Source organism: Canis aureus, chromosome 16, assembly GCF_053574225.1.
Source record: "Canis aureus isolate CA01 chromosome 16, VMU_Caureus_v.1.0, whole genome shotgun sequence".
NCBI classification, from domain to species: domain Eukaryota; kingdom Metazoa; phylum Chordata; class Mammalia; order Carnivora; family Canidae; genus Canis; species Canis aureus.
This window is the reverse complement of record NC_135626.1, coordinates 48,883,981-48,903,442: the sequence shown is the minus strand read 5'-3', so window position 1 is coordinate 48,903,442 and position 19,462 is coordinate 48,883,981. Positions and strand designations below refer to the sequence as shown.

Here is a 19,462-nt window from a genome sequence, read left to right as displayed (position 1 = left end):
TAGAGAAAAGAGCTGAAGTCCGGTTAAGGATAAAACAGGTCTGTGCAAACTTGTGAAGTCTTTGGGAAGATCAGGAAAGATGAAATCCCAGCCATTACCTACTTCTTTCCTGGGTTAGGTATTGTTGTGCAGAGGTGGTCAGACCTTGCTAAATCAGTCATCCAGGGAGGTTAAGAATATAGATAGATTCCTGGGCCCTACAAGACACTTGTTGAGTCAGAATCTTGGGCTAGAGCTAGGGACTCCAGGAATGTGTAGAGCACTCCAGGTAAATCTAAGGGGCCAGATTTGGAGACCACTGCTGTTTGCAGTACAAGCAGAAGTAAGACCAGCCTGTTTTTAAGGCATTTACTGGGTGAAATAGCGGAAGACAATAATGTAGGTACTTCCATTTGGCAGTATGGGGTTAGTCACCAAATGGTATAGATCAGTACTGAAAGATCACACTGTACCAGGGAGACTATAGATGGTTTATGAAGGAGGTGAGACATAGTAGTAATATTAAAAGCTCATACACTGAGTATGACACTAGCCTAAGCAGTATACATGCAAAGGGTGTTTACATACAAAGAGTGTCACAAAGAACTCTGAGGTAGGTACTGTGAATGTCTTCACTTTACAGATTGGAAAACCAGTTTAGCAAAGTTAAGTAACATGTCCAAGGTTCTACAACTAGCACATAGTAAGTAAGGAGCTCTGGATTCCTGAAATTGGGTGGGATTTAGGTTGACAAAAGGAGGTAGGGTTTTACAAGCATAGAGGGCAGTGTAAGGAAAGGAACCTGAAAATATAAGCAGCAGTGACTAGATAAATAAGAGTGGAAGTAAGATAGGCTAGGGCCAGGTAATAAAAGAGCCTTGCATGTCTCATTAAGAGGATATTAGGGGGGGAAAAAGGATATTAGGGGCAAATGCTCACAGGATCTGATATTTCAAGGTTGGGGGAATCTGATGACTTGAAAGGTAGCTTTTAGAAGAGTATGTAGTGTTTTCTCTAGTTTAAGCCCACAGCGTTACCTGTGTGATTAGGGAGATTTTTGTTTCTTGAGCTTGCTGCCCTATCCTCAGAACTTAGTGCCTGGCACCTAGTAGCCACTCATTAAAATTCATTGAATAGGTACATAAATGAAGTATCTGGTTCAAAATCTGTATGCGAGGCTTATTCTTTATTCTACCCAATGAGCCCCAAAATTTAACCTCTCATGTTTTCTCCTCCCTTCCCCACCACGGTTGATGCGAATTTTCCCTGTTCCATCTAGAATCTTCCTTCTTTATTATTTTCTGTAAAGGTCCGTATTTTAAATTCTCAAAGAACTGTTCATTCAGCCAAAATCCCTCTAATGGCCATCCCTGGTTGTCCCCTGCCATTCTTACTACCTGTCACCATAGGCCCTTAACCTTTTCCAGTTTTCCTGTGGGTCTCTGGGTTGAGCCCCTTGCCTGGCAGACAGTCCTGCCCAGCATTATCAGGACTCATATCTTACCTCCAAGGCCTCATAGTCCTACTACCACCTTCTCAGACACATTCATAGGGGAAAGCCCACCTAGGTCCTCAGTTTGCTTTCAGGGCTCTGCAGCCTGCCCAGGCACACCTTCCCAGCACCATCTGCACTGCTGTCTCAGATGGTTCCTCTCATTTTCTTGCTGCTCCTAGCTGGGTCATTTAGTTTGCTGCCTTAGTACATTGATTTGTTCTTTCTCTCTCATCTCTTGAGGTGGCTTCTCTTTCTTCTTTGCATCCCCAGAGCCTTTACACATACCTTTGGAGACTGCTCAGATCCTATCTCCACTTCTCACTTGCCCCCTTTGAATTATTGCTCTTTCTTCTAAACTTTTACCAATTAACTGTGTTATAAATAAGCAGCCTATCATGTATTATCTGTGATACCACTTTCATTGCTGTCTTAGGGTAGTGTTACTGACTTATATTTTTTGATTTTTGAAAGCCTGTAGATGTTCCATAAAAATGAATATTTAGATTTAGTCATCATCAGGTTTTTATTTTTTTAATTTTTTTATGATAGTCACACAGAGAGAGAGAGAGAGAGAGAGGCAGAGACATAGGCAGAGGGAGAAGCAGGCTCCATGCACCGGGAGCCGGATGTGGGACTCGATCCCGGGTCTCCAGGATCGCACCCTGGGCCAAAGGCAGGCACTAAACCGCTGCGCCACCCAGGGTTCCCTATCATCAGGTTTTTAAAAGGCATGGATAGGTCTATAAATACACGTAGAAAAATCCTTAGGAATCTGCCAAAAAAGCTACTAAAACCAACAACTAATTTAGCAGAGTTACAGGATTTAAGAGTAATGTGCAAAAGTCAGTTCTATATAGTGGCAATAAACAATTGGAAATGGGATTTTTTAAATAATTTCATTTCTAATAGGATAAAAACACTTAGGAATAAAGTTAATGAAAAAAATGCAGGGCTGGTACATTGAAAACTTCAAAACACTGCTGAGAGAAATTAAAGAAAGCCTACATAAGTGAAGAAAAATGCTATTTATAGGCTGGATGACTCATTACTGTTAAGAGAGCAGTTTTTCCAGACTGATTTATAGATGCAACACAATTCCAAGCCAAAGCTTAGCAGGCTTTTTGTAGAATTTAATAAGTGGCTTCTAAAACTTACACAGAAAAGCAAATATATGGAATAGCTAAACCATTCTGAAAACAACAAAATTGAAGAACTCACACCATCTGATTTCAGGACTTCACTGGAAAGCTGCTATAATCAAGACAATGTGGTGCTGGTAAATGGATAGGCATGTAGATCAGTCGGACAGAATAGAGTCCAGAAATAGATGTGCAAATAGACGGTCAATTGATTTTCAGCAAAGTGGCCAAAGTAATTAAAAGGAGAAAGGATAGTTTTCATCACATGATGCTGGGACAGTCAGATATTCGTATGGAAAAAAAAGCGAACTTTGATTCATACTTGGCATCATATAAAACAATTAACTTGAAATGGATCATAGGCCTAAATATAAAGCCTAAAACTCTAAAACATACATACATTTATTTATTTATTTATTTATTTATTTATTTATGACTTTTAGAAGAAAACATAAAAAATGTGTGACCTGCAGTGGGTCAAAGATTTCCTAGCAAGGACACAAAACCATGAGTTAGAAAAGAAACAATAAACTGACATGATCAAAATTTATAATTTCTGTTCTTCAGGGCGCCTGGCTAACTTGGTCTGTAGAGCATGTGACTCAATCTCGAGGTTATGAATTCGAGTCCCACAGGGTGTAGAAGTTACGTAAATAAAACTTCTAAAAATAAAATTTCTGTTCTTCAAAAAACGCTGAAAAAAAAAGAAAAAAAAATGGTCTATAGCCATAGACCATTAAAAGATACTTGTAAAACACATAACGAGGGGGGCTTATATCCAGAATATGTAAAGAACTCTAAAAACTTAAGAAATAAGAAAACAGCCTGGTAAAGAATGAAGTGAAACTATTCTGTAGGATATTGTAATGGTGGACACATGTCATAATCTATAGATTGTACAACACAAAGAGTAAACTTTATTTATTTTTTTAAGATTTTATTTATTTATTCATGAGAGACAGAGAGAGAGAGAGAGGCAGAGACACAGGCAGAGACAGAAGCAGGCTCCATGCAGGGAGCCCAATGTGGGATTTGATCCCGGGTCTCCAGGATCGCGCCCTGGGCCAAAGGCAGGCGCCAAACCGCTGCGCCACCCAGGGATCCCTGTTTGTTTTTTAATCAAGTTAAATGTATATTTACTAGATGACGCAGCAATTCTACTCTTAGTTGTCTACCCAAGAGAAATAAAAGCTTATCCAAGAAAAATGTATGCAAAAATATTCATAGCAATATTTATAATGATCCCAAACTAGAAATAATCTAAAAGTTCATCAACTGGTAAATAAATGGGTACCCAAATTATAGTATTTCCACATAATGCAATGTTTTCAATGATGAAAAAGAAAACACTACTGATAAATCCAGTAACAAGATGATTCCTAGGAGCATTGTATGAAAAATAGCCAGTCACAAGACTCATTGCTATATGATTCCATCTGTATTGTATTACAGAAAGGGCCAAACTGTAGATTAGTGGTTGCTTGGGGCTAGAGGTAAGGGATTAACTGCACAGGAGCCCAAGAGAACTTTTTAGGGTAATAGAAATGTTCTATATCTTAATTATCATGAGGGGTTTCCCAACTATATGCCTCTATGAATGTATACATTCTAAATCACTAAACTGTACATTTAAAGTGAGTTTTATTGCATGCAACTGTACCTAAATAAAACTTTAAAAAAAAAAAAGGGAGGCAAGAAGATAATGGTATCTGAGATTGAAGTCAACTAACAGTAGAAGGAATTCTGCTTTCTGCTGTGTGGTTTGTCCTTAACCACTTGTTATGGATCTTTACCAAAGATTCTCCATTCCATCTTCCAGTTGGTGGAAGTTCATAAACAACTGTATACTGAGTGGCATTTCACATTGAGTCAGATTGACTTTGACAGAAAAGAATGGAAGTTAATATTGGTCTAAACTGGCTAAGAAAAAGAGGCTGGAAACCAGGGAACTTTGCCATCAGTAGCAACTGCTTTTTTGTGCCAGTTGCAGTGCTTTGGGTTGTTTTTTGGAGGGGGTGGGGGTAGAGGAATGGGTGGAAAGAGAGGAAGAGAGAATCTTAAGCAGGCTCCACGCCCAGCACAGAGCCCAGCACAGGGCTCAATCTCACAACCCTAAGATCATGAGCCGAAATCTAGAGTCAGACACTTAACCAACTGAGCCACCTAGACAATCCAGTGATTTGGTTTCTTGAATGCTCATTTGATGCATGTTTTTTTTTTTTTTTTTTTTTTTTTTTAAGATTTTATCTATTTATTAATGAGGGAGAGAGAGAGGCAGACACACAGGCAGAGGGAGAAGCAGGCTCCATGCAGGGAGCCCGACGCGGGACTCGATCCTGGATCTCCAGGCTCAGGCCCTGGGCTGGAGGTGGCGCTAAATCGCTGACCCACCTGGGCTGCCCCATTTGATGCATGTTTATGTGTAAGCACGTTACTAGTGTTGGGAGGTAGAGGGAAAGATATGATGTATTTGATGCTGCTCCAGAAAAACAAATGTTTATGTGGCTCAATTTGATTGTGTTAAAGGTTCAGCTTGTTGGTTTAGATGAAGAGAGTTCGGAGTTTATTTGCCGAAACACCTTTGATCATCCGTACCCCACTACAAAGCTCATGTGGATCCCTGATACAAAAGGCGTCTATCCAGACCTACTGGCAACAAGTGGTGACTATCTCCGTGTGTGGAGGGTAAGCAGTTGCTCGGTTAGCACTGGGCTTTCTCCCTTGCAGTTGTTTTTAAGCAGTGTGGAGTCAACAGAGAACAGACTGGGGTTGGAAGCTGTGAGTGTCATTGTAGCCCCAGGAGAAACAAATGGTAGCGGATCTAGAATGGCCTCATTTGGCTCAGCAGATTTCCTAGTAAATCTAGCCAAGATTCCTTGAAGTCCTGCTACAGTCAGGCTACAGTCAGCCCTGGAAACTTGAGGCTCAATTAACCTGATAAAATGAAGAGAATCTTCTGGGTGTGGGGTGGGAGGGGAGGATGCTTGGGGCTTCTTACTTTGTCCATAGCCAAGATATTTTGAGTAAATTTAAAAAACAAAATACTGGGCCACTGATTCTAGTAAAGTATGTGAGTGGATTGTGGAGCCTCATCTCCTCTCTTAGTTGAGCTCGTCAGAGTATTTCTTCTAGCCTGGAGGTATAGTGCCCAGCAGGGTGGGTACAGAGGTTCTGTGTTGGACAAGGTAAGAAGACCTCTCCTCTAGGAAAATCTGGCAGTGAAAATTTGGAAAACAAAACTGGACAGAGGAGAAAGCGTGGATAGAAGTAGCATTCAAGGAGTTCCTCTGGATTTTATTGCTCTATGATAAAAATGTTTTTCACCCATGTCTTTTCTTTAGTAACATTGCGTAAACAGAGCTTTTAAAGGTTTTCTGTGAAGATAAGACTGGCTGATTTTTAAAAATTATTGTTCTTCAGGTTGGTGAGACAGAAACCCGGCTGGAATGTTTGCTAAACAACAACAAGAACTCAGATTTCTGTGCTCCTCTAACCTCCTTTGATTGGAATGAGGTGGATCCTTATCTGTTAGGTAAGGGATGGGTATTCCAGCTTGAAGAAGCAAAGATACATTTCCTCATATAGAACACTGGGCCTGAGGTACACGCATCAGCCCAGAATGGGCCAGAGGGAAAGTGGCTAAATATAGAATGTGGTCATTAATTCCTCATAGGGAGCTGAGCTTCCCACGTGTGTGTATCTGGTCTCTCCAGTAAGCAGAGTCTAAAGGTCCTGGGATAGGAATTGAATACTTGACCCTTGTTGGCTGGCAAGTGTCTGTGGCATGTCGTCTCCTGGGCTACACAGAGCAGTAGACACATGGAGGGAAACCTCACACCTGTCAGCCACTGACTTGCACTGGTTGTTTCCAGGTACCTCCAGCATTGATACGACTTGTACCATCTGGGGGCTGGAGACAGGGCAGGTGTTGGGGCGAGTGAATCTTGTGTCTGGTCATGTGAAGACCCAACTGATCGCGCATGACAAGGAGGTAATGATGCTGTTCCTTTCCTGCTTTCCTTAGCTGTTTTCTTTGTCTTCAGGTCAAGGTCAGACCACCTTCAGGTCAAGGTCAGACCAGTCTCACTATTTTGCAAAGTACGTGGAAAGTCATAATATAATGCCGATGTCTGGTTGCTGAAATTGAAAGTAGTGATGTGTCCAAATAGCAAAAAACAAACCTATTTTTAACTATAGTGGGTTTTTGGTTTTGTTTTTTTGGCTGACATAAACAACTTAATTTATATCTATAGTTTTCATGTCAGAGATTGCTGTTTTATAATAATGAACTCTCTAATTGGATCTGATGTGATTAAAAAATAACGTCTTGAAATATATTTACTTTTTTGGGGGGAGGGGAGAGTGGAGGGAAACCAGAAAGAGGGAAAATTTCTTGGCAGTAAAAAAGAATCACCATTTTTTCTCCTAACTTGTTTTATGAAATTCTAGTATGTTTCTTAATATTTTTTTACAGTCTGGAATGGAATATGGTTTATTTTCATGGTAATGTTTCTCCTGAGTTTATTGGAAAAGCTGAGGAGAACTATTTGTGATTGTGTTTTCATCAAAGCATTCTTCAGAGGAGAGATTTTGGAAACTGTTCATAAATTTTTTCCTCCCAGAGCTGTGGCATGCTCCTTGTACTCTGATTTCCTGTGGGTAGTGTTTCCTTTTCTTTTCTCCCTTTCCCTGCACAGTGAGGAATATTAGTGCAGATAAAAAGAATGCCTTGACCTTAGGTCAGACACTTGAGGTTGTCCTCAGAATGGGAAGATGGTGACCAGGTTATTGCTCTTAGCGTGGGGTTGGTTGGTCTTTGGCTTTCTGTGAATCCTAAGGGTAAGCTTTGTTACAAGACTGTTGGACTTGGCTGCTACTAGGCCAAGGAGCAAAGGAAGAGTGTCCTATAGAGAGGACCAGTAAGGAACTTCTGGAAATCCTCTGGACATCAAATGGAACGGGTTGCTACATTTTGGTTATGTGATAACTTAGTCTCCTCTTCTCTGTCAGGGGCCAACCCAGAAGACTAGAGCTACTCTGAATATTTAAACTTGGGATTTAACCTAGGGCATTGCTTACACAGATGATGGTGAAGCTGGGAAGCCACACTGGCAACGGTGAGGTAATGTGGAGAATAGGAGCATCAGGAAACTGCTACTGCCTGTAGACCAGGGGGGCAAAGGAAGGAAACAGGGCTCCTGGAGCCCAGCGCTGGATCTCCCTGGCCAAAGCTAAAACCAGGGAGGGAACACAGCCATTGCCAGAGACACTTGAGGGAACAGAGAGAGGAGATGAGAAATCCCTTTAGCTTCTCCTTAGGACAAGGGCCAGGGATGGATCTTAACAGCAAATGGGCCCTGGGCCGGCACCTCGAATTGAAGAAACAAACCTGGGAGGGTGGCTCTTAGAGAAACAGAGACACCTCTTAGACCTTTGCTCTTCCTCAGTCCACCTCTCTCTGCCAAAGTGGAGACTTGTTTGGGGGCTCTTGCTGCTTGCACAGGGCTTGGCGTGGAGGAGGGTAGTGTATATCCAGGAGTTGTCACCTTCCCTTGGTTTAGGAGGAAATGCTTTTGAACCACTCCTAATCCCTACCATAGGAAGAGAAACATAATTTCATAGTCAGCCAGAGAAAAAGGAATTTATGAGGTTGAATAGAAATTAGTGCTCCTTGACAATGTCCCTTAGCAGGCAGAACTTCAAGAAGGCTAGAACGATGGTATTGAGTGAAGTGAGTGAAGCCACTCCTATCTCACCAGAAAGCAGCTGTTACTATCCTTGACCCCGGGAGATCCTTGGCTTTGGTTTTTCCGTTTTTCTCTTTCTCCACTCTGGTCTGGCTTTGTCTGATTCTCTTCATCCCTTTCTTTCTCTGAAGCTCTCTGCCTGTGTTGTCTCATAGATATTAGTGGTGTGGAATGTTTGCAGCAAGTAATAAATGCAAAAAACAATGATTCAAAACCTAAATTGATTCACTTATGAATACAGACCAACTAGGTGAAGAAATAGAACATGTCCTAGGGACAAGAGAGTGATACTAAACCTCTTTGTGAAGACAGGAACATCTGAGTCTCCCATGATTCAAAACTGCTATTGCTTCTTTCTTGAAAACGAGTCTCAGGTCTGGGTTTCACAGCAGAACCAGCTTGACTGCTATTAAGTGGCCACAGGAGGACTGCTCCCGCCTCTCAAATTAGTGGCCTTAACTTGGTCACGGATCTGTCTCTGATCACTCACAAATGAAAGCCACAAAGGCCCAGGAAATGAATGTCTCAATTCTATAGTGTTGCAGAAGATACCCACTGGCTGACAGCATGCAGAATACTTGCTCTGACTTGTGCCCTGCTACTCAGCAGGATATATGCTCTTTGTCTTATCACAAGGGTTGGAGGCAAAAGGCTCAGAAAGCAGGAATGCAGGAAGAAGCCATCTCGTTTGTATAGCAAAATGATCTTCGTCCTTTGGAAAGTCACTGATGTTAGAGCTCTTAGGCGCCAGGACTCACAGATACTGTGAGGGGGTTTAGGTGGACTAGGGATAGTAGAGTTCCCTGCTCCAGGAAAGGAAGGTCACGGATCTGAACTGACAGAAGCTTCTTATTCACCAACAGGTCTATGATATTGCATTTAGTCGGGCTGGGGGTGGCAGGGACATGTTTGCCTCTGTGGGCGCTGATGGCTCGGTGCGGATGTTTGACCTCCGCCATCTAGAACACAGCACCATCATTTATGAAGACCCACAGCATCACCCACTGCTTCGCCTCTGCTGGAACAAGCAGGACCCTAACTACCTGGCCACTATGGCCATGGATGGAATGGAGGTGAGTACCCTGCTTCAGGCTGACATAGGCCTGGCCACCTAACTGTGGCATTACTTAGTATAGCTTAGTATAGAGTGGTTCTCCACTGGTGGCAGTTTTCTCTCTGGATTTTTGGAAATGTCTGGGGACATTGCCCTAATTTGTGGGCAGGGCGCAGTGCTACCGGTGTCTTGTGGGCAGATGCCAGGGGTACTGCTAAACATCCTGCAGTACATACAAGAATCATCCCTTCCCCACCCACCCCCCACCCCCCGCAAAGAATTATCAGACCTGGGGTGCCTAGGTGGCTCAGTCTGTTAAGCGTCTGTCTGCCTTTGGCTCAAGTCATGATCCCAGCCCCACATGGGGCTCCTTGTTCACTTGGGAGTCTGCTTCTCCTTCCCCCTGCTTGTGTGCTCTCTCTCTATCTCTCTCTATATCAAATAAATTAATAAAACCTTTAGAAAAGAATTATCAGACCCAAAATGTCAATAGTGCTAAGATTGAGAAAGCCTGATCTAAAACAAGGACTGTGTGTTAAGAACTTTTAATACTTGGAGCATTGGAGGTGGAGCCATGAAAATCAATGTCTAAAAAGTAAACCAAATCATTATGTGCTTACGGTGCTGAGTAAAGAAATAGGCAGTTTTCCCCTTCTCTAGTCTGGACAGGTTGTTCCAACTTTAGCAAACAGACATAGAAATGACAACTCTTCATTGCCTGTTAACTTAATAGAAGCAGTGAAGTGTGGGTGGAGATGATGCAGTGATTAACTTTTGGTGAAGCTGGTACCTCAGACTTCTTACATTTCAGTTTCTACTTTGGGGGTTGTGGGGAGAGGCCTCTCACTCTGTCCAGCAAGCTCGCATGGAATCCATAGTACACGCACCCAATAGGACTTGGTGGATTATCCAAATTCATGTTACCTACTCCTGCTTCACTCCTTCCTTATCAGTCTGAAGGCCTTATGTTGCTTAACATATAGACTATATATATATTTTTAAAATTTTTATTTATTTATGATAGTCACACACAGAGAGAGAGAGAGAGAGAGAGAGAGAGAGGCAGAGACATAGGCAGAGGGAGAAGTAGGCTCCATGCACCGGGAGCCCGACGTGGGATTCGATCCCGGGTCTCCAGGATCGCGCCCTGGGCCAAAGGCAGGCGCTAAACCGCTGCGCCACCCAGGGATCCCACATATAGACTATAAACTGCCTGTTTTTGTTTTCTTTTTCCTCAATCCTAAGACTGCTTTTGGGACCAAGACCCTCTGCCTCTAATGGTCTTTATTTTTTTTTTTTAATTTTTATTTATTTATGATAGTCACAGAGAGAGAGAGAGAGAGAGAGAGAGAGGCAGAGACACAGGCAGAGGGAGAAGCAGGCTCCATGCACCGGGAGCCCGATGTGGGATTCGATCCCGGGTCTCCAGGATCGCGCCCTGGGCCAAAGGCAGGCGCCAAACCGCTGCGCCACCCAGGGATCCCTCTAATGGTCTTTAAATCCACAAATGAATATGTTATACTTTAGGATCTTTTTTTCTTGTAATGTCTCGTTTGTTTTCCTGTTATACCCTGAGGTTCCTGGGCCTTTTACTTGTTATTTCTGCAGGTAGTGATTCTGGATGTCCGAGTTCCCTGCACACCTGTTGCCAGGTTGAACAACCACCGAGCGTGTGTCAATGGCATTGCTTGGGCCCCGCACTCGTCCTGCCACATCTGTACTGCAGGTAATCATGGTGGCAGGGGTGGGGTGGGGGTGGGGAGGAGCCAGGGGGAGGACAGGGGTAGGAGATCTTCCTCTTGTCTCTTTAGAGCTATAATCGTTACTATTTACTAAGAGTGGTTTGAGAGATTTAACGAAGTAGCTCAGTTGAGAGCCTCCCTTCACCTGTGAAATTGAAGTAGTCCAAATTTCCAGATGATCTCATACCTCAGTGATTTCAGGGCTTTTGCCATATACTGTTGGCATCATGTATCAGTTAAAGGCTGTGCCTCCCTGAAATCTAGTTGGCACAGAGGACCCAGCTCCAGGACTGTGGAGGAGGGGGCAGTCACTCTTAGATGGAACAGAATCTTTGGGAATAGTCAAAGTTGACAGCCCCCTGGGGAGACTGGACATGGTGCAGTAGGCTCTGAGTTTGTTGAAGGCCCTGTGTGGCTTGATCAGTGCTGTGTGACTTGTCATCCCCACCTCACCATTTGAATACCAAAAAGAATACCCCTCAAAAATATGCTGGCTGTCAATGTGCTTGTATTCTAGGAATAATACAAATCTGTGATTAAACATTAAAATAATACTGAGGTATATAAAATAGGAAGGTGAAGGTCCTCTTCTCTCCTTCCTGTCCTATTTCCACCCCAGTCTCACTCTCCATAGGTATGTCTCCTTCAAGAACTTTCTATGTGGGCCTATGCCCACATATGCTCCCAGTACAAATGTCTGCCCCTTTATTTCACACAGACGGGATTCCGCTCTCACCCCAGAATATTCTCCTCATGTTTTCATTTTCACTGCCTCAGGTTTCTTTCTAACATACTTTTTCCCCTCCTCGCTAATCAGTAGCATCCTCATTTCCTTGTTCATGATGGAGCCAAAAGAGCAGAGTAGTTTGTTGGTTTTCTGCTATTTCATATTAATTTGAAAGGCATGAAACTTTTGTGTTTTGGACCCTCTGCTCACTCCTGTATGTCACTTAGGGCCTTCTGCCTTCCTCTGCACTTCAGGTTGTGGTCCGACCCCTTCATTATTGCCTCTTTTCCCACCAGGGGTATGGGTAGGGGAAGGTGGGAGGAGGAAGAAAGGATGGTATTAACCCCTGTCCGTGGAGAACAGTACCAGTGCCCTCACCAGAAGCCCATCTTCTGCTCCTGGTGGCTGCCTTTGCCTGGGTTGAGTCCCTGCAGATGAAGGAGCCGTGGCTGAGGAGTGGGCTTGGTTGAGTGTGTTACTGAGAAGGACTTCAGTGCTCTAGAGGCACTGAACGTTTCAAACAGCTCCACATAGCTCCTGACAGAAGTGGTCCCTCAGAAGGGCATCGTGTACCTCGCCCGGGTTACATGGCCGTGGCAGGAGGCTAGTGTTACCCACATGAGCCTGGCCTCTTATGCTCCTCAGCTCTCCTGTGTATCAGAGACGGGTTTTCACATCAGGATGGGCTGATGAGATCAGGGCATAATGTGGTATTGAAGGTCACTGCCTTTTTATTCTTCTTCCCTTAAATTAAGAACTTATTGTTCTGATTATATAAGTAAATGACAACCTTACAGAACTTACTAACTAGAAGAAAGTAAATATAACTTTGCCATTCTCATGGTACCACTGTGCTCATTTTGGTGTATTTTCTTCTAGTCCTTTTTCGTGTGTTTATGTATTTTTTTTAAGGCAATTACCTTCTTTCCAGTATTTCCCAGGCAAAGAAGGTAGCTTTTCTGAGGAAAATTGTTTTTAATAGCACATGTCCACTCGCACTTCATATCATCTGTGTAACACCTCACTGAAGTATAAAACTCCATAAAATGGGGTAAAATCCCATTAGGTTGAATCATCAGACAGGGATCTTTAATTGCTCAAGTAGTTTGAGTGGCTGCAAATGACATGTTTGGGGATCACTTTTATCCCATCGTCCTTTCCTGATACCTGCCCCAGGTGAGAGGCACCCATCTAGGTCCCTCCGTGGGCCTAGCTCTGTGGCAGTGCCTGGAGCTTTGGGACACCTCAGAGGCCTTGCTCTATGTCCTGGCTCTGCCATTCACTGGCTGCATGCATAGATAGCCCTGTGGCTTGGGGAAAGTGCCTTAACATTTCTGAGTCTCAGTTTCTTCATCTATAAAATGGGGACTTGAAATAAAACCTCCCTCAGCGGGATCTTGGGAACAAATGTTTTATAAGCTACAATCCCCCCACCCACCCTGAATTCCCCTCCTTGTCTGAGTTGTGACCTTGCTGTTGGCTTTCTCTGTCATTAGCGGATGATCACCAGGCTCTCATTTGGGACATCCAGCAAATGCCCCGGGCCATCGAGGACCCTATCCTGGCCTATACAGCTGAAGGAGAGATCAACAACGTGCAATGGGCATCGACTCAGCCCGACTGGATTGCCATCTGCTATAACAACTGCCTGGAGATACTCAGAGTGTAGCGTTGGCAGCGCCTTGCCCACGAGGCGGGGGCTTGTGTGTTTCCTGCCTCTGCCCCATCCCCAAAGTAAGAAGAAACGTGTTTCTGGTGGCCAGTATGTCTCTCATTGCTTTGCACCACTGTTACCAGAAGCTGCTCTAGGAGTTCCTGGTCAGTCATCCCATCACTGTCTGTGCCAGGCTCAGTGCTGTGTGGCACCTCCTCAGCCCAGGGCTGAGTTTTAAGATTTTCTCTCCTTTTCTCTTCTCCTTTGGTTCCTCCATTAAAATTTTATGTATATTTGTTTGTCAGCTGTTGTGTTAATAAGCATTGCAGGCACCGGCTATGTTTGTATTCATCTGCCCCAGATGTCTCTTACCTGTCTGCTGCCCAAGGCAGCAATCTTGTGTCCATGTCATGTCAGTACTTAAGTGGGAACAAATACCAATCTGGAGTTGTCTTTCTTCCTATTATCAATGTCTTTAACAAATTTCAACTTTGTATATTTTTTACCTATCAGGCTAATTTTTTTATGAAAAGAATTTTACTCTTCCTGGTTTCTTTGTTTGTCTCCTATTCCACCCCATTAGCACTTCCTCTCTGCCCTCAGTGCCTGGATCTAGCACTGGGCTCTCGACCCCATGAGCAGTTTGCCTTCTTGAATCACTGCCTGAGTGCAACATACCTGACCAGGAGTCCCAGACCGCCTTGGTGCTCTGAAGTGGGCCAGTCTTCTCACTTTTTCTCAGCCTGGCTCTTCTCAAGGGCATTCTGGGCTCCAAAACAGACACGTGAAGCCTCCGGTTCCTTCCTGAAGCACCTTTGTTCGACCCCACCAGGACCTACAGGGCATGTGTTAGAGTTGAGAGAGACAGCGTGCCTGACTTGGAGGGAATAGCTTCAGAAAAGCTGAGCTCAGAGTGTATTTCCAGTACATCATTTCCGAGTCTGTTTTTCCCTCTGGGTGTAATCCCCAGGCCATTTACTTTCATGTCTTGAATGATAGGCAAGCACAATCTGTACGCTGAACCTTAGTATCTCTGTTTGGTTAGTTTACTATGACTGATGGTTGACCGCTCTTTGAGTGAGAGAGTCCTGCTTGAGAGACTTGTAGTCTGTTTGTCTGATTCTGAACAAGATCTCCTTGAGAGTGTGGGGGACTGTCAGCTCCTGGAAGGAGTGGCCTGATGGGCTGCGATAATCCCAGGCCATCAAGTATATAGATAGCTAGCTATAGGGCCAGCCAATCATTGCACACCTGTCAACCACCTCCCCCCGGCCCCCATTATTAGGCTCTGAGCAGTATTGGACTTGCAGGCTGCAGTGTCTGTTTCCGTTACATGAATGAGTTTCACACAGGGGGCTTGTGTGTGATTCCAGTGATAGATGAGTCTTTGGGCTGGCAGGGTTTGGGACATGCTTAGAGTCTTGGGGGACTTTGGTCTGTCGCATTCTGCCATAGGGTTTTGAGCCCCTCTGGACTGTGCAGCTGTTAGGTAGGAGAATAGCAGACCTTGAGGCTGGTGGTTTTGTCCACTTGGGTTCTCATCTGCTCTTGAGAAACATAACAATTTTGTTCTCCTGGGCCCTTAAACTCTTGGCTGAGTCTCCTTTTCCAGAGCAGATGTATTTTTATCTGCAAAGTTACAGTTCTTTGCTTTACTACACAGGCACCTGTCCAAAGAAAAAGGCTCTCTTCTTAGTGTATTCTCCCTTCTACTTTTTCACTTTCTTATTCTGATTTTGAGGCTCTTTAGCTGGTCATCCACTTGAGGTTGACTTTCCTGCATTTACTACCACAGTTGCACTGTGTCGTTCAGCAGTGTAAAGTGAGCAGTTCTTGGTTAGAACCCTCCTCTGCTTGTAATTGTATTGGTGGTTTGAGGGTCCTTCTCTTAAGGGTGGCAAGTCTAAATTGATGGTTGGTCGCTCTAGGAGGCCATTAGGTTCTTCCCCTGGAAAGCAGTCTGAAATGGAGGTCAGAGTGGTAGGAGGGGCTGGTCCTGCTAGGGCAGGATTTAACTGCACTGAGTTCTTAGTTAAGATTCCTTTCCTGAGCTACACTTAAACATGGTCTGAATGGTGAGAAGATTTGTCAACTGGAACTGGAAAATAATCAGGGGGAATAAATAGTAGTAATTAGAATATATTTGCATAAAGTTGCTATTTACTATGGAACCAACAACTTTTGGTGTTTTTTTCTTTGCCCTATGGGCTCTCAGACCTCTCCACCCCTCCCTAGGATGAGGTGGTCCTCCTTCTGGGCATCTGCCTGCGGCCCGGTTGAGACTCCCCAGTCTCCTCGAGCAAACACACTTACAGCTGCTGAGATGCTGGTATTTTGAAGTCCCGGCTACCTTAGCCTCTGTTTATACCATAGGCCAGGTGGCCTCATGGTGGAGGAGGAGATTTCTATATTCTCAAGACTGAGAAAGCCTCCTAGCCAGACATCCTCTGAGAAGCAGAAATCTGTTGTAGTTTCAAAAGCAAGTATCTGTTTAATTTGTTTAGGTTTTCAAATTGACACCCAGAAAGAATGGGTGGGAGGCTCTGGATCTGCTCTCCCTGACTGTGAGAAGAGCAGTGGCCAGGACTCCCCTACAAAGGCCACGTGGCAGCAAGCCTGGGCTCTGGCTCTCCCAGTAGAGGTGGCCCTTCCTGCCCCCTGGACCAAAGCTGTCTTTGTTTTCCTTGTCTGCTTTGAGGGGAGGAAGAGGTACTGAAGAAATTCGGCTTCAGGTTCCACATCAGAGAACTGGTGAATGGGTACAAGTCCTTCAGGAGCTTGAGTATTTACAGCCAAAAGAGTTGGAACCCTCTCCTAGGAAGGAATGAAACTGCCTCTGGGCTTGAAGAGGGGAGATACTTGATAAATGGGTGAGAATTTATCAGAACTGGGATCAGCTCTCAAAGAGAACTGGTTAAGATCTGGTAGAAAACAGAAAAAAAAAAATAGACTCCTGCAAGGTTTTGATGAAAGTTTTGGCTGAAATTTTCAGAGATTTAGAATATAGGAGAAAGTCAATGGTTTCTTTAGATCAAGGGATAAAATATTAGAAGGCATGAAAGGTCTGGGGTGGCCCTGGAATGAGTCTGCGCCCTCAGCCTGTATCAGCTTTTTTGGACCATTCATCAGATATCTGTGACAGTGGGTAACCATGGGGACACAATGCCAGCTTGGGCAGAGGAGTCCCTTCCTGCAGCAGTGCACCCGTAGGTGATGTTTGGTGGCAACAGTCCGCAGGTTTTGGAAGCCCTGTGACCATTCCAGATCATGGCTCTTCTTGGTTGTAGGTTTGTACAGAGCAGAGGAAGCAAAGGTTTATAAACAATCCTGACAACTTTCCTCCCCTCCCTTTTCTTTTCTCTTTCTCTGGCCTTGCTACCATAGAATGTTCTCCCTGCTGCAGCTTGGGCCTCAAGTCTGAGGCGGTATGGACAGGTGGGAGCTGCAGGGTATACCACACATGTACAATCCTGCCACCTTCCCCAGTTTGAGAATATGGCAGCTTCTTTGCCTGGCTGGCTTGGAGTAAGGGAGACCATTCGAGTAGATGCCTCTCAGAGCAGATGCTTCCCTCTATTCTCTGCACTCCAGGATGAGGAAGGAAGGTCGTGCCCGGCACTTAGGTTGGGATTTCCCAGGGAGGAGAACTGAGCTGAGCTGAGCGTCACTGTGACCCTGGATGAGGTTCTCCATACTGCCTGGGCCATCTGCCCAGTGTCTCTATTGCAGAGAGTTGCCTGCCTCTCCCACTTGCACCCTCCTCTTCTCCCACCGTTGTCATTGCTGCTGGCTCTCAAAGTCAAAGATGTGACTACACAGTACAGGCCCGGTCCTTTCAGGCTACTTTGTGGATATTATTTTTTAGGTATGGAAACATGCAGGTGCCTTCTCAAAGAGGCTTGGGCTGGTGTGTCAAACCAGAAACAAATAAGCTAGTGAAAGTAAGAACTCAAGAAGAAAGGTGTTGGCAGTCTGTGTAACAGACACCTAACAAGGACCCACCTTGTGGACAACTCAGTGGAGATGGACTTGAGGTGTCTGCTATTAAGAGAAATGCTCTCACCTGGGGTTGGTTGTGGTAATCCAGTGTGCAACAAAACTTGTTGAGCTAAGGTTTTGACTTGCTTGAGTTGAGTATGAATCATTTGCTTTGGTTCCTGTGTATTTTATGACCCTGTTGGTGACTTTCCCCCCATCTCCTCCCGAGTGTGAACTTGTAGCATGATTGTACAAACCTCTGTGTAGAAAATGGAGATTTCTTGTTCTCCGAGATGTTAAGCTCTAGCCAATCAATTCTGTCCTCTTTAGCCTAGTTCGTCTGAACTTAATTTCTTGTTATATATTTAAGCTTTTCCTCTACACTCTAGGCTTTGTGACCTCCCATGGTCAGGTGGAGAGGAAGCTGCCCCCTTGCAGAACTGTACTATCACCATTTTTCTTTTTAAAAATTATTATCACAGGACTGATTGTACACAGGGCTTGTAATAAAATGTTAACACTGTGCTGTGAAACCACAATGGTAAATCTCCATTGAAGGCTACTTCAAAAGGCACCTGAAAGTGGAGTGTTACATCTATGACTTTATTTCTTGCTTCCTGAGTATATTAAACCTAATTTTCACCCTTTCATTCTGTTTCAGCCTCCTGTATAAGAAGTACCGTATTTTCTGCCCATCATACTTTGTAATAAAACTTGAACATGTATAGATTGACTGAATTTCTTCTTGTGATGAATTCAGTTCTCCCCATTCTGCCACTGTGCTTATGTTCCGGAGACACTGGCTGGGGAATTAGAGTCTGCCCTAGCCCATCACACTATACTGATAGCCTGAGTCACCTCTATCAGTTAAACACAGAGCACCTACTTTATGCCAGGGGCCATGACCCTCAACTTGCTTGCAGGCCACATAAACAATTCCTGGCCATGTTGTACAATACGGGTGTGTTTAGTCTTACTGGTTGCCCTGAGGAGGTGGTGATCCCCTATGCCTGGGTAGGAGCCAGGGGAGGTCAGAGAAAACTTCACAAGACAAGGGATGTTTGAACTGAGTTTTGAAGGCTGATTAAGAGTTCTCTAGAAATAGGGAAAGATACTTAGAGGGAACATCCATGTACAACTCTGTAGAGGCCAGAAAGAATAGGACCACATTCAGAGAATTATAAGTTGATGTGGGGTTTTAATGGGGAAGGGTGGGAAATGTGGCCGGAGCCAGAACAGGCAGAGTCTTTTGTGAGTTGCAGAAAGTTTAGATCTTACTCCTGTATGAGACTTTGGAAAACTTAGGTAGAGGGAACTCATGCTCAGAATTGCACTTTAGGAGGCAGTGAAGAAAATGCCCGAGTAGTGGGTGAAACAGTGAGTCAGTTCACCTATTATAATAGGACGAGAAAAACTAAAAGCCTGAACTAAAGCAGGAGCAGTGGGGGATGGGAGGACAGGGCATAACTGAAGAGATTTAAGAGACGGGGTAATCAGGATTCAGTAAACTACTGGCTATGAAAGATGGCAAGTGATAACTCCCACACCCTGTGGGTTTGGACACCAGGTTCTGATGGCTGGCTAGGCTTCCAAGTCCAAGCCAATTTCCTCAGCCTACGCCCCAACATGGTAAGATGGAGGAGTACCAATCCCCACTGCTATTCAGAAGCTCTAAGTCCTGGTTGGATACTCCCTCCTTTTATTTATTTATTTTTTCATTCTGCCCTCATGTTTAATCATTTCAAGGGAAGAGAAGAGGGGCAAATTGTGATTGATTCCATGAGCCAGTATTTGGCAAGTAACCACCTTTGTTTTTTTTTAAAGATAGATTTATTTATTTACTTACTTACTTACTTACTTACTTACGATAGCCATAGAGAGAGAGAGAGTTTGAGAATATGGCAGCTTCTTTGCCTGGCTGAGAGGCAGAGACACAGGAGGAGGGAT

General features: G+C 44.2%; 1 protein-coding gene across 2 annotated transcripts in view; it reads left to right on the top strand.

Annotated features, from left to right (window-relative positions):
- The window catches only part of DCAF7 (DDB1 and CUL4 associated factor 7), a 30,511-nt gene extending 12,271 nt beyond the window's left edge, over nucleotides 1–18,240 (top strand). Inside the window, exons 2-8 of one of the 2 annotated variants that reach the window (XR_013354770.1) lie at nucleotides 5,140–5,298; nucleotides 6,034–6,145; nucleotides 6,486–6,604; nucleotides 9,224–9,433; nucleotides 11,023–11,140; nucleotides 13,380–13,617; nucleotides 18,177–18,240. Coding sequence is in view for 1 of the 2 variants with exons in the window: in XM_077853851.1 (XP_077709977.1) it covers nucleotides 5,140–5,298; nucleotides 6,034–6,145; nucleotides 6,486–6,604; nucleotides 9,224–9,433; nucleotides 11,023–11,140; nucleotides 13,380–13,552 (891 nt within the window). In the remaining variant the exon portion in view is untranslated. Of the gene's footprint in view, nucleotides 1–5,139; nucleotides 5,299–6,033; nucleotides 6,146–6,485; nucleotides 6,605–9,223; nucleotides 9,434–11,022; nucleotides 11,141–13,379 lie in introns of both variants that reach the window. The other variant, XM_077853851.1, reaches the window with a different exon arrangement.
- The last annotated feature ends 1,222 nt before the right edge of the window (nucleotides 18,241–19,462 follow it).